The 15,134-nt window shown below is 51.6% G+C and overlaps 2 protein-coding genes across 2 annotated transcripts in view; both read right to left on the bottom strand.

Moving 5' to 3' along the window:
* Positions 1–1,476: 1,476 nt before the first annotated feature.
* On the bottom strand, positions 1,477–2,724 carry LOC101775256 (putative F-box protein At2g02030). Its single transcript, XM_004964082.1, has one exon. The coding sequence runs from the start codon at positions 2,722–2,724 to the stop codon at positions 1,477–1,479; it is 1,248 nt and encodes a 415-aa protein (XP_004964139.1).
* A 9,120-nt stretch (positions 2,725–11,844) lies between these two features.
* The window catches only part of LOC111256778, a 5,259-nt gene continuing 1,969 nt past the window's right edge, over positions 11,845–15,134 (bottom strand). The window contains exons 2-4 of the mRNA XM_022825313.1: positions 14,384–14,434; positions 14,191–14,289; positions 11,845–13,565 (exon numbers count right to left, since the gene is read on the bottom strand). Of these exons, the coding sequence (XP_022681048.1) occupies positions 12,052–13,565; positions 14,191–14,289; positions 14,384–14,434 (1,664 nt within the window). The 3' untranslated portion in view covers positions 11,845–12,051. The remainder of the gene's footprint in view (positions 13,566–14,190; positions 14,290–14,383; positions 14,435–15,134) is intronic.

The raw sequence follows: 15,134 nt of genomic DNA, 5'->3' as shown, positions 1-15,134 counted from the left end.
GGGGGGGGGGGGGGAGGCGCCGCCGGGCTCCGTGGCGCGGAGGAGGAGCAGGCCGGAGGCGTCCGCGGCGGCAACGTGGGAGTACCTGCGGAGGCAGGGCGGAGAGGAGGAGACGCGGAGCGGCACGGTGAGGACGGAGGCGCGCGGGGGCTCGTCGATGGCGACGGAGACGTCGGCGCCCGGCGGGAAGGTGCGCTTCGCCTCCTCGTCCTTCACAAGCTCAGGAACTCCGGCCAGGATGGCCCAACGCGTCTGCGCCGGCGGCGACATGGCTCGGCCGGAGGAATTCGATCGGCCTTGTCTTGTGGGGATCCGGGCAGAGGAATGGGGAAAGTGTCGTGGACTCGTGGCGTTTCGGACACTGGGACTACGGAAGTAACTAACAGTTGTAGCATTTGCGTAAATGCCATTGGTATATTTTTTCAATAGCGATGGCGACCAGGCCGTCGCAGTGCGTCGGGTAGATGATGTGCGTGATGCCCTCGGGCCACGCCTTCTCGAAGACGAGGTCCACCTTGGTTGTGGTGGTGCATCCTGTCGGCGGTAGCGGGAAGCGGTGGAAGCTGATCTCTGTGGATGTGGCTTGGTCGTCGTCGGCGTCGACCTCGCGGGGGGTGGCGAGCACAGACGGCAGCAGCCTCGCGCGGGACAGCTCGAGGTGGCGGCGGACGAAGGCGGCGCCCGCGATCCCGGCGCGCCACGAGCTGCAGACGCACCTGCAGCGGGTGAGGGACTTGGCGGGGAGATGGACCAGGACCTCGGAGATGAGCAGGTCGTCCGTGATGGCGGCAGCCAAGGTCCGGCGGCGCTTATCGTCGGAGCCCAGCATCCTGCCAGATCGGAGAAGTATCTTGATCGAGTTCTTGGATGGAGGTACATGCGGTGCTTTAGAGTATTTATCATGGAGGCGCGCTGTGCCTGCAGTGTCGTCGAATCGATTCCGAGTCCGTTTCCCATCCTTCTTTTGGAATCCGAGTAGGTTTTTAGATCCTTGTGTCTCGTGTGATGTAGGTGTACTAATCCGAACGACGGTGGCCGAAGTGGCGAAACGAATTTTTGACGCGCTCATCTCGCCCCTTTTGCGTGCCGGTCGGCCGATCCATGGCCACTCATCTACTTAAGAAACAAGTCATCCTCTGCTCTCCATCTCTGCTAACCCAAGTCAGTTCTCACCAATCTTGTTGATGTCATCTGAGTAGCCGGCCAAGCGACCTCACTCGGAGAACTAGCGTTTTCCTACATAGGAAACATTATTAGGGGAGTTTTTTTGTGCTCGCTAGCTTCAAAGTGGCCTGTCCAGAAGGAATCGGTGCTCGCACAGCCTAACTACAAGAAGAAGGGGATAAATTAGACCAACTTAAAACTTTAACCTACGACTTCTATTGCTTTGCTCAAATGTAAACTAGATGTTAGTCAATCTTCCGGACCATCGATCATTGTGGTTCGTTCTATCAACTTGGGTGTGCTTAATAGCGGTTATACATTACATGCTCTAGGCGAGACCAAACTCTCGACGTAAGGCACAATATAGTGTTCGAACGATGGTGGGCCCTTATAATAATACACGGACCCGTCCTGCCGCCCGTACCGCACGTTGTGCAGCTCCACCACCACTTCCTCCTCACCTTCGTTCTGCACGTCGTACCTCCACATCGTGCCGCCGGCGACGGCCACCAGCGTGTCCCCGTCGGCGATAACCGGCATTAAGCTGTAGTTGAGAGAGGGTACCGGGTCGCGGAGATCTATGCGCCACCGCAGCGACCATTGCAGCTCAGGCCCCTCGTCGTCGTCCGCCATCCAGACCTGGAACGACGCCTCCGCCTCGGCGTGGACGTAGCACAGCCGCTTTCCGTCGTCCAGGCCCGCCATGTCGTCGACGTCGGGGTTCCAGCCGGTCGGAGGGCGGCGCACCACGTCGAATGCCCTGTGCTGCAGGCTGAACCGCATCAGCCGGGGCTGCGGCTCGTCGGCGTGCCAGTAGAAGGCCCGCCGCGTGCATGTCGGCTGATGAACTCCGACGGGGTGCGGCGGGTCCTGCGTGAGCTCCCAGGAGTCGCCGCCGAGCGTGAACACCTCGTGGCCGACGTCGTGGTCCGGGGCGCCGTGGTACTCGCCGGTGACCTCGTCGACGAACGGCTCGCCGTATATCCGGTAGAAGTACCTGGCGACGACGTAGCGGTTGCGCCACTGGTCGAAGCCGAGGGCCACCCTCGGTACCAGGTAGTCACAGTGATCCAGCTCGGCGTTGTGGCTGCCGACCGGCAGCGCGAGGAACTCTGTCGTGGCCGGGTTGCACACGAAGACCCTGTCCGTGACCGTGGCGATGGCGACCAGGCCGTCGCAGTGCGCCGGGAGGATGAGGCACGTGATGCCCTCGGGCCACACCTTCTCGAGGAGGAGCTCCGAGTGGAGGATGCCCGGAGCATGTCCTGGCGGTGGTAGCGGGAGGCGGTGGAAGCTGATCTCCGAGGACGTGGCGTGGTCGTCGAAACGATTGATCCTGCGAGGGATGGCGAGCACGGAGCGAGGCGCCGCGTGGGACAGCTCGAGGTGGCGGCGGACGAAGGTGGCGCCGGCGATGCTGGAGCGCCAGGAGCGGCACACGCACCTGCAGCGCCCTAGGGACTTTGCGGGGAGGCGGACCAGTACCTCGGAAATCAGTAGGTCGTCCGGGATGGTAGCGGCCGCCGTGACCCGGCGGCGGCGCTTGTCCGGGCGAACCATCCTGGTCTGATATGCAGAAACGTAGGTGCAAAGTGGATAGATCGCGAGGTGCAAGGTAGGCTCCTCGTATATATCATGGAGGCCTGCGCTGCACCGGCCGGCGAAATCCGAGTCGATTTCAGCTCCTCTGGCGATGTTGGTCGTGTGTAGGAATCCGAGTTGCATTGGTTGAACATGTGTTGTCCATTCAGCCACTGGCTCCTACCAAAATAGCTTTGACTTTAGCTTTTTTGTTTTTTCTCTAGCTCTAGCGTGTGTTGTTAGAAAAATATTTAGCAAAACAGATACCTTTTAGATTGGAAACAAATGTCCAAAATACCCTTATATTTTCTTTTTTTTCTCTTTCCTTTTTCTTTTTCTTTCTTTTTTATTTTTCTTTCTTTCTCCCCTTCTTTTCTTTTCCCCTCCTCTCTTCTTATCTGATCGGCCTCTCCCTCCTGGCCTTCCCATCCTGACACTCTCCCTCTCTCTCTATCTGGCGGCGCCCAGTCCTGACTGACAGCCATGCCCCCACCCGCGACCCCGCTCAAGTGTGTGCACCCGGTCATGCCTGTGCGCCGGGGGTCGGAATAGAAAAGCTTGATATCCCACCTACACACCACATCTGACTATGTAGGGGATACTATCCTTTTGTATTAACTCGTGGGGGTTTATCCCGGTTGGTGTTTCCAACCGGGATAAAAGGGCCCCCAACGAGGTGACTGGAAGGTGACTGGAAGGGGATTAAATCGTGGGGGACCCTTTTATCCCGGTTGGAAACACCAACCGGGATAAACCCCCACGAGTTAATACAAAAGGATAGTATCCCCTACATAGTCAGATGTGGTGTGTAGGTGGGATGGCAAGGAAGCTACACGCGAGGCTAGAGGTTGTGGGTTCGAATCCCACGAACCGCGCACGCGCATATTTCGCGTGACTTGTGACCCGGGATAAAAGACCCCCCTTTTGTCCCGGTTGGTTTATCCCGGATGCATTTTCGGGATATTTGCATCCTACCAACCGGGATTAAAGCCCAATTCTCTACTAGTGTGCCCCGACCGCGGCCCCACGTGGGTGAGCCGCTTGGCCATGCCTGCGCGCCGCCGTGCCGTCGGTTGCCCCAACCATGGCCCCACGCGGGCACGCCGCCTCATCCCGGTTCGCGCCTCGCGTGGGCGCGCCATCCCCAGTCATGGCCCCACACGGGCACGCCACCCTGACCACGCTTGCCCCACACCCGCCAGCGCTAGTCTCCATCCGCCCTGCACCGGGGACATGGATGGAAAGTGAGTCATTGTGATGAGGAGAAGCCCGGATAAGCCACAATTTTTTGTTTCTCGCGGGTGGAGGAACGCAGAGACTGCATTTTGCGGGACTTCTGCTGGCTGTCGGTCGTGAGCCGTTTTGCGTTCAAGCGTTTGGTACGGCTTCATCAAAAGCCGATGAGCCGTGCCAAAGGGGGCTTAGTGCAGAGCTCAGGTGGAGTTTTTTTTCTTCCCCATTGCTTTTAAAACCTGTAAAGTTTTGATCACCTTCTGCGTCAATATAGGCCGGGCAGTACTTTACTACTGGCCGCTTCAAAAAAAAATATTTAACTACTTGAAGTCAATTAGATAGTATGATCAACTCCCTTAGTTATATTTTACCTTAACACAATAATAACCAAGAAAAACACTTATCATCCAATTAATGCAAACAAGACTCTCCTCTATAGTCCTTCACTATTTTGCCATGACAACTTTTTGATGTTATTTATTGTCGTGGCCCACATCGATGGCAAATAAGACTATCATTTATGAAAAAACTTATTTTTAGAAATAGACCTATCAAAAAAATGGAGGGAGCATCGAAGATCACATATGCTCTTTATAAATTATAATATAGCATATATTAATACAGTTTGCACTATTATGCATAATTGTCAAAAACATACAGAGGAAATGATATAACTATCATATGTATGTATTTATTGGGTGAGTGTGCGTGCGTGTGCGTCCTCGTTTATATTGTGTTTCGTGGAAAAAAACATAATTAGCATGTGCGAGGCGTGTGTTTGCTGCTAGTTTATTTTATAAAGCCCATGTTTGGCATGGCTACGCATGTGTTTGGTTTTGGGACAATGTGGGTTGAGTTGAAGCCGACCCATCTCGTGTTTGGATGAGAAGGATGGGTTCGCTCTAGTTTTTTGTTTGGTTGAAGTGGTCGATAGAGATGGGATGGATAGTATTTTAACACCGTTAGCAATGGACCCACATGTCACATGTGGGCCCTCCTGCGCCCTCTTGCTGCCAGCCTGCGCCCCCCCGCCGCGCCCACTTGAACCCCCCCTCCCCGCCTTCCGCCTGCGCCCCATCGCCGCTGGCCTGCTCCCCCCACCGCGCCCGAGCTGCAGGCCGTCTCCTCCTTGACGCCGCACTCGACGCGTGTGTGCTGGCGTCAAAGGCGAGCGAACTAGGTCAGAGTGGTCGGCTTGTTTTGGGCGGACCATTCCAACCCACATCTATGCGCTATATTCCCCACAGGGGTCGAACCCAACCCACTCTATTTCCAACCAAACATGGGACGATGGGGTCCAACCCGTTCCAACCCACTCCAACCCAGTAACCACACACAAGGTACAGGTTTGACCTCCCCACCACCACCACACACACGCACACCCACCCCCGGCCGAGTTTGTATGCTAAAATCAAGAATATTATTAACACTATTTATCTTTGTTTAGAGAAAGCAGCTCTACCACATGACTCAGGTATACCCACAGCTACAGCTCAGTAGATTTAGAGCTAGGAATTACTACCAAACCCTAACAATTCTCAGAGGCTCAAGTCCAAATTTTATTTTGTGAGCAGTGCCACGTCTTTGGTATATTTTAACACTGTAAGAGAGAATTGACTATTAGTACCGCTTCCAAATCCGAATCGCTCTCGGTTGTGGAAATGGTACTACCAAACTGAGACAAAATGTCTCGATCTTTAGTTCCAGGTAACATGATCGGCACTAAGATAGTGTTTGGTTCTGGGGTCAAAGTGGGTTGGGTTGGAGCCGACCCACTTCAACCCATGTTTGGTTGGAGAGGGTGGGGGTTATGTCCAACCCAGTAGAGAAATATTTCTCGTAGATCCGGGTTCATCCGATTCCTCAAAAAAGAAGGAATCACCCCGACCCATTTGAACGGCGTTCGCGTCCATTTCTTCTCGCGCTCGTCCTCCCCGCATCCGCCCACGCACCCGCCGCCGCCGCCGCCCTCCACCCGCCCGATGCCGCTGCCGCCCTCCACTCGCGCTGACAGGGAGGTGCGCAGGCTGGGGAGGTGCGCCGGGCGAGCTCGAGCCCCGCCGCGGCTGGGCTAGCTCGGTGGGGGAGGAGGACCTCCGGCAGCGGGGATGAGGTGGCCGGTGCGGGGGCGGGGATGAGGCGGTGCGGGGGGCGGACCGCCGGCAGCAGGGAGGAGGACTGCCAGCGCGGGCTCGGTGGGGAAGGACTTGCGGGGAGGAGAGGAGAAAGAAGATGGAAGGGAGGGAAAAAAAAGAGAGAGAGGTTGACAGGTGGGCCCCACGGCTGACAAGTGGGGTCCACAACTAACGGTGTTAAATAGATATCCATCCCAACCCCCTTAACCAGCTCAACCAAATAAAAAATTGGGTTCAACACATCCCTCCAATCAAATAAGAGATGGGTCAGCTCCAATCCAGAAAAGTGGGTCGGCTCCAACCCAACCCACATGGTTCCGAAACCAAACGGACCGTAAAGGGATCGCCATGGAACGACATGCAGGTGACCCCTTAGTATCTGTTGGTGTTACCAGCTAGTACTAAATAGATTTTATCTTTTCTTTTCACATTTTAATTATTGATTGCTATTTTTTACTCTACACTGCTATACATACCTCTGTGTTGCAGTCAGCCCCTGAAATAAAAGGTATGATCTAATTTATTTAGTCATTTGGAGACTGAAAGTTTAGACACTGCTTAGTTCTTTTGAGTCATTATGAGATTTCGGCTATATACGGCTTGTATTGTTGTATGTTGTTTAGATGTTAATTTGGGTGATGAATTCTTGCAGTATACATTGATGCATCCGTGATGATATATTACATTTGTGTCCGGCATGATTAATGGGAAGAGTGGAGACCCAGACGCTGTCGATGGCGATGAAAGGACATGTGCGAAGTGCGTGGCACAAGCACAAGAGAGCCCATGCTCCACTCCATGCCTCCGTCCCCACGGTGCCTATACATACGGAGAGGTTGATCAGGCTGATCTGATCCTATTCTGGACGACGACGAAGAGCCACCATGTTGGTTGACTCGTGCAGCAAGGCAAATGAAAGGACCGGGGGAAAAGCTGCAGCTGCCCAAGGGTTGAAGCAAACCTAGGGGACGACGATTGGATCATGTTAGTTTGGTGCTGAGAAGTAGCATGCCCGAGCATGAAGAGTGTAGGTGGCCCTCCTTAACTTTCCTTATTTTGTGTATTCGGATAACACAGGAAAAAAAAAACACCACATACAACTTACATCAACTCATTCAAAGAGGGGGAAACATTCACATGGGTAACATTATATTCCTTGAGCAAAGTGCCTTGTAAATGTAGCTTAATGACACAATCACAATGACCTATCCACAATAGCCTAACTACCATTTACAAGTCAGTGGTATGTCAAACCACCAGCTTTCCTTTGATTGCTGTCCCCTTGGAACTTTACGGCCGTCGCTTTTCACATTTCCTCATATGTCCTGAGACTGCTGGCAAAGAGTTGAAATCTTTTGCACAGTGTTCGCAGAAGAATTTCCGCGGGCCATTTGAAGGCTGATTACCTGAAATGCACAGTTGTAGTACAAGCACCAGAATAGGTATATACTATATGGGATTATCACATCAAACAAAGGAATAACTAGAGTGTCATCTTACTTGTGCATTTGCCTTTATGTCCACCATAACGTTGAAGCTGATAGAATGGCTTGGAGCAGAATTGACAGTAGGTTGGACTGACTCTACTCAAGGAGAGTTCAAGCTCAGGTATATCATCACTTGGATCAACAAGTGTCATCCCTTGGGAGGGAAGGTGAATTCTTGGGGTCTTGCCATTCTCACTTTCATCACCTTTATCTTCTTGCCTGTTCATCCTCTTGAACTCCTCCAGAGCCCATTCACTTGGTCCTAGAGTAAGTCGAAGCCAAGGCACGTCATCACTTTGATCTTTAAGGGTCAGTTTCCCTGTCAAACAACCAAACTTAGGGACGGAGCATTGGTCACTTGTTCTTGCATTTTTTTGAAGACATTGCATTTAATCAAAAAACTAAGGGAAACATGATGACTTGCTCTAATGATTGCAGTGACATGCGAATTGGGCATCAGATTTGTACCTTTGAGCTTCAGAGATTTCTGTTCCTTTATATCCATGAAGAGAGCTTTGGAATGTGACAAAATCAGGTTATGCAGTGCAGCCTGGGATTGACACTGAAACATCACAAGAAACAGATTAGTGGCCTAGCAGAGTCGATCATTCCACGAACATTCATCACAGCACGTGAACTCTCATCCCAGAAACACCACTCAATCAAAATTTGCACGAAATCTCAGAATTTTTATCAGCACTATCATCTACAAGAACCAAAAAGAAAAGCCCTGCCAATATATGCAGTGCCGCATGCCAAATCATTACAATGCAGTAGTCACTTCAGAAAGACAGCAACTGTGCAACTAAGACATTTTGTGAAATGGTCAAGCAGATTGACAATCTGAAATCATTGTAAGGTAGCAAGGGGATTCAGTTTTCAGAGTCTAACGAGATGCTAATTGCAAGACGAAGCAAGCAGAAACCAACCATTACTCCATTACCAACTTTCTCTACCATTTGCAGTTCTGCGAACCAGGCCTCGGAATTTGTGAAATGGTCAAGCAGATTGACAATCTGAAATCATCGTAAGGTAGCAAGGATTCAGAGTCTAACTGCGTAGCCAAATTTTATCAACATACCAAGACAAACTACCAATATTTGCAGACATGTGGCAAATCATTACAATGCAGTAGCCACTTCAGAAACGCAGCAACTGTGCAACAAAACATTACAACAACATGGGAAATGGCAATGCAGATCGCTTATCTGAATTCAATATAAGTTAGCAAGGATTCAGAGAGTAATAGCACGGCGAGATACGAATTGCAAGACAAAGCAACCGGAAACAAACCACCAACTTGCTCTACCGACTGCAGTTCTGCGATTTGGTGGGAGTCGGATTTGTACCTGGAAGCTTTTCCGAGTCCCTTGCTCGTGTTGCCCAGGAGCAAGCAGAAAGAAGAGAAAGCCAGACCAATTTGACACAATCAGGTTGCACAATGAAGACAAGGCTTGACGTGACACTGAAACATCAGAAGAAATAGATTAGTGGCCTACGCAGAACCATCATTCCAAGAACACTCATCACATCACGTCAATTCCCACCCCCAGATATACCACTGAACCAAGTTCTGCACGAAATCTCAGAATTTTTATCACCCTGAACATCTAGAATGAACCCACAAAGACACACCACCAATTTATTCAGAGCCACATGACGAATCATTACGATGCAGTAGTCACTTCAGAAAGGCAGAAACTGTGCAGCTAAATATTACAACAACATGTGAAATGGCAATGCAGATTGCTTATCTGAATCCAATTTGAGTTAGCATGGATCCAGAGAGTAACGGCACAGCGAGATACGAATCGCTAGACGAAGCAACCGGAAACAAACCACCGACTTGCTCTACCGACTGCGGTTCTGCAAATTGGGAGTCGGATTTGTACCTGGAAGCTTTCGAGTCCCTTGCTCGTGTTCCCCAGGAGCAAGCAGAGAGAGCCAAACGGGCAAGACGCGCTCAGTTTGCGCAGGAGTCGGAGACGGCGAGGGCTTGATGGCTGAACAAGATAGCAAAATCCGGATTAGTGGATGAAATCAGAGCCAAGAGCACACGAACACTCGCTGCATCCCGAGAATTTCCAATTCGGAGACACATCAAACTCCAGACAAAGTCAGAACAGCACCAAGAACTTCTCCAAAGAACCCAAGACACTAACTACCTATACTCTGCAAATTGCAGTTCTGCGAACTGGTTCGTGTTCCCCTATATAGTGTAGAGAGCCGAACGGGCAAGACGCTCAAGATTGCGCCTAGAAGGCGACAGCTTGATCAGCAGAGCCAAGAACTCGACTAATAATACCTGAATCCCCAAGTACAACCCGCAGACACAGCTTGATCGAATTCCGAAAGTTCAGGTAGAGTTTAGAACCAAGAAAGCAAGAACGCCTCCAAAGACCCAAGAAAAGAACCAAACCCAGAGAGGAACAGCAGAATCAAGCCCAAAATGCCCCCAGCATTTCGCGGACGAAACGAACGTCGAATCCCGCGGAATCCAGAACCACGGCTGAACCCGACACTTCTTGGAGCTCGACGACGGGTCTCCGCGCGCCGGCCTCCCGCGCCCTGCCCTTTCTTTCTGTCGATGCTTGGCGGTGGGTGTTGGGCAGCAGGGTGCAGCCGCGGAGAAAGGGGGGGCCTACTTATAGGCGGCGGTGAGGTAGAAATCTTCATGCCAGCTTAGGCGTAGGAGCGGGGAAGGGAGGGAGGGGTGGCCGGCGGGCTCGCTCCTGCCGCGCCGGTGCGGGGGGCTTTGCGAGGGGAGAGCAGCGAGGGACGAGGCGGTTGGCGGAGGCAACTGGTGAGGATCCTTGCGGTCGAGATCGAGCCACGTGTCCTCATCGGACGGCAAGCACTGCAGCTGCCCGTACCAATTTGACATGAGCCAAGGCAACTATACATGGCCAAACGGGCGCCCGGCCCGGCCTGGCACGAGCCCGATTAGGCACGGCCTGTTTGGGCACGCATAGTAACCGTGTCGGCCCACGTGCCAAAGGAGCAGCCTAGGCCCGCCCTGCTGCCTTCTTAGGCGGGCTGTGCCGGCCCACTGGCCCGGCGGGACTTAGCGGCCTAGCCGTGCTCGTGCCCGACCCGCGGCACGGCACCAGCTCCTCCTTCCCGCGACACGGCACCAGCACGGGGAAGTGGCGGAGGAAGGCGGAGGGGCCATCGGCGAGATGGCGGCGGAGGGAGGCGGAAGGGCCACCGCCCACCGGATCCAGGGGCACGGGAGGCGAGGTCGCGCGTCGGCCGGCCGAGCCGCCGGGGGCAAAGGGAGGCAGCAGAGGCCGCGACGAGCCACCGGCGAGACGGCGGCAGAGGATCTAGGGGTACCGGGTCGCGCGAGGGAGCGGAGGCGCGGCAGAGCGCGACGCGAGGGAGCGGGGGTCGGGGAGGCGGCGGTCAGTGGGGTGGGGAATTGGGGATAAGGCAGATAGGGTTTGAGAATAGGAGGTTGACTTTTATATGAGATGGGCTAAACGGGCCTAAACAGGCCGGGTCGACTGTTGTCGGCCCACAGGCTAAATAGGCCGTGCCGTGCCCGGGCCAGCCCACAGGCTGAGGCTGTGGCCCAGGCACAGCCCGTGGTGTAGGCTGGGCCGGCCCGGCCTGCAAGGCCGCCGTGCCGTGCCATGCCTAGGCTGGGCCAAAATGCCGTGCCGCGGGCCGGCCCACAGGCCGCGGGCCAAATGTACAACTATAAAGGCAACCGAGGAATACTGATGCACTGCTCTGCAGCCAAGAAAGGCAAGAACTGAATTTTGACCTTGGTCTCCGACTGTCAGAAAACACCCGCTGAAGGTTACTTGCCGTACTCCATTGGTCAGAATCATCAGATCCAAATTTCACAGTTCACAACTCCATTGGTCAGGATCATCAGATCCAAATTTCACAGTTCACAACCCCAGCGACATGAACAGCACCAGGAACGGGAAGCCATGAACAACTCCGAAGCAGAGTGCATACTGCATAGCAACCAGAACGGCAGAGCCAAACACAGACATAACACTCATGAAAAGACTGAATGTTGCCCAGATACCACATCCAAAAGGCAACTGAATAAAAGACAGGATGATTGCACAAATGCTGATCCAAATCTCTTTATTGAACTATTATCTCAAGAATATGCTCTGCATAGGTATGTACAGAAGAATATCAGTGTGCAGCCAAGCAAAACTGTCTGGGAGCTTCAGAAAAATCACAAGCTCATGCATTGTATTACACTGCATGGTACCGTGCATACTTCTACAGTGTTTCGCAACCAAGGAGTGGCCTAAGATCCTTGCCTTCCCTATCTACAGACTACAGCAGATGAAATGGAGTTCTTTTGTTTCCTGACTACTAATGAGCCTATGGACAACTGAATTGCTATCAGTTTCAGACAACATGTGGAACCAGCTTTGGCCTCAGCCTGCTGAAGGTTGTTCACTACAAACTAATGCTCAGAATCAGATTCCGCTCCAATGTGAACGTGGTCTCCGTCGATAAAAGATGGGAGATTTCAATTCAAGCTTCTGCATTTGCTCTTCCATCATAGTAGAATTAGTACAATCAGCAACTCCTTGGTGAAGATTGCACTTCCGGACATAGTGTAACCTCATGTGTCCTCCCAAAGCGTGCCCTGACCCTAATACCTTTCCACATACCTTGCAGTGGTGTCTCTTGATGTTAACTGAAGCTGAAAGGTCACTGGACTGCAACTCCTCAACTGAAATGTCAGCCCCTGGCTTCATGAAATCAGCATCTACATCCAGCCCATGATCAAACACATTCAGAAGCATCTCCGTCTTGGGAACATCAGCAACTAAATTCGAAGTGTTCTCCTGCCCACGCTGTAAGTGTGACGTCATGTGGCCTCCCAATGCTCGTCCTGACCTTAATAACTTTCCACAGACCTTGCACTGGTAACTCTTGATGTTCACTGCAGCTGAAAGGTCACCAGACTTCAATTCTTCAACTGAATTGTCAGCCCCTGGCTTCATGAATTCATCATCTACATCCAGCAGCACCTCCTTGGGAACATCAGCAACCAAATTCAAACTGTTTTCCTTCTCGCAGTGTAACCTCGTGTGGCGACCCAATGAGTACCCTGACCTTAATAACTTTCCGCAGACCTTGCACTGGTATCTCTTGATGTTCACTGCAGCTGCAAGGTTACCAGACTTCACCTCCTCAACTGAAATGTCAGCCTCTGGCTTCATGAACTCAGCATTTCCATCTACCAGCCCATGATCGAACACATTCAGCAGCACCATCTTCCTGGGAACATCAGCAGCCAAATTCAAACTGCTTTCCTGCTCAGTGTGTTCATAGAAACCCTCATAAGCTGAATTCTTGTCAGACTTGAGCCTCGTGCTATTTGTGAACTCATCAGATTGAACCAGTTGATCAAAAGCGTTCAGATTCACCTCCTTCAACAAATTGGGCGTTGAAATGTTGTCGTTGTTATCTCCCCCACAGCAATCCTCATAAGCATAACTCTTGTCAGAATACTTTGCAAGCATCAGGAGAGCATCTGCAGCACACATCTCTGAATCGAGTGCTGGCATGCCCCTCTTTGATCGCTTACGCTTCACTGGAGAAAATAGCATCTCATGGTGCCCATGATCACCATTAGCATTGGCCGAAGCTTCCATCAGCCCAGCTGGTTCTTCGTTGGGCTTGGCCATCACCTTCTTCTCACTGTGCATCCTCATGTTCCCCCTCAGAGATTGGTTGGTAGAGAACTCCTGTGAGAGGTGCCACCATTGAGTTTCCAAACATGGCAGTGAAGGCTTCTCATCACTGGGACCCAGCAGCGACACAGGTACATCAACAACAATGGCAGGAGGGCAAGGTGTGCTCCTTTGCTGCATGCCAGCATGCCGGTGGCACGACATGTGACCTCCAAGAGCCCTCCCTGAACGGAAGTTCTTAGTGCAGACTTTACACAAATGCTTATGGGATCCTCTGGATAGCATATCTGAATCAATGCAAAGCAGCAGTAATTAACAACCAGAACAGTAAAATGAAGCAACCATAACATAAGTACACTACTAGTCACTTGTGACTACTACTTCGAAAAATTTGCAAATGCATCTAGCATTTGATCAGATAGCTCAGACAATAAAAAGATGAGTCAATAGACACAGAGCTATTAGAAGAATCATGCAAGGCAGCACTAACACATTTAAAGATGAACCAGAACATTCCATAGTATTGCTTCTTTGAATTATTTGCGCAAGCACTGAATTAGAATTGTTCAAGGAAGGCAAATACTTTCCTAAGTAACTAATTGCGACAGTTTGCGAAATGAAAATAGGCACTGACATCAATGACTAAGAACACGATGAATAATAGTAGCTAGATAAAGCAATCATGAAAAAGAGTTGACCACAGTTTCTGAAGTATTTGCATGTGCGTAGATGGATTGAAGATATCAGGGACCAAGAAAATAGTTAGGCTGAAGCAAACATGAACTAACTGCCTGCTGTTGCTTTGAAACATATAAGCACAAAGACACAAAACACATTTTCTCAGAAAATTAAGGGAGGAGATTACTTGCTCTAATTGATGCGGTGATTGCAAGTTGGGCATCAGATTTGTACCTGCAAGCTTCGGAGTTCTTGGTTCGTCAATATCCATGAGAAGAGAAAGCCAAACCAATTTGACACAATCAGGTTGCGCGGTGAAGCCTAGGCTTGACACTGAAACATCAGAAGAAATAGATTAGCGGCCTTCGCAGAACCATCATTCCAAGAACACTCATCACATCACGTCAATTCCCACCCCCAGATATACCACTGAACCAAATTCTGCACGAAAGCTCAGGATTTATATCACCCTGAACATCTACAACGAACCCACAAAGACAAACCACCAATTTATTCAGAGTCAAATGACGAATCATTACAACGCAGTAGTCACTTCAGAAAGGCGGAAACTGGCGCAACTAAATATATTACCCCAACTTGTGAAATGGCAACGCAGATTGCTTATCTGAATCCAATTTGAGTTAGCAAGGACTCAGAGAGTAACAGCACAGCGAGATACGAATTGCTAGACGAAGCAACCGGAAACAAACCACCGACTTGCTCTACTGACTGCGGTTCCGCGAATTGGGAGTCGGATTTGTACCTTGGAAGCTTTCGAGTCCCTTGCTCGTGTTCCCCAGGAGCAAGCAGAGAGAGCCAAACGGGCAAGACGCGCTCAGGTTGCGCAGAGAGTCGGAGACGGCGAGGGCTCGATCGCTGAAACAAGGTCGCGAGAAGCGGATTAGCGGTTGGAGCAAAACCACGAATGCTCGCCCCAGCACCAAAACTCCCAACCCGGAGGCACAACTCGATCGAATTCCGCACGAAATCAGAGAAATTTCGGCACCAACAACACCTCCGAAGACCCAAGCCCCCGAGAGGAACCGCAGAATCGAGCCGCATCGCGCGGAGGAAGAAGAACCGACCTCGAATGCCGCCCAATCCAGCTCCGCGAGCGGCGAAATCCGGCGGCTCCTTGGAGAGCGGCGGAATCCGGCGGCTCCTTGGAGCGCGGCGTC

The sequence above is a fragment of the Setaria italica genome, chromosome III (genome assembly GCF_000263155.2).
Source record: "Setaria italica strain Yugu1 chromosome III, Setaria_italica_v2.0, whole genome shotgun sequence".
In the NCBI taxonomy this organism is placed as follows: Eukaryota; Viridiplantae; Streptophyta; class Magnoliopsida; order Poales; family Poaceae; genus Setaria; species Setaria italica.
This window is presented reverse-complemented; position numbering and strand designations above follow the sequence as displayed.

Coding starts and splice junctions, on each gene's coding strand:
- LOC101775256 (XM_004964082.1), bottom strand. CDS start 2,724: ATGGTTCGCCCGGACAAGCGCCGCCGCCGGGTCACGGCGGCCGCTACC.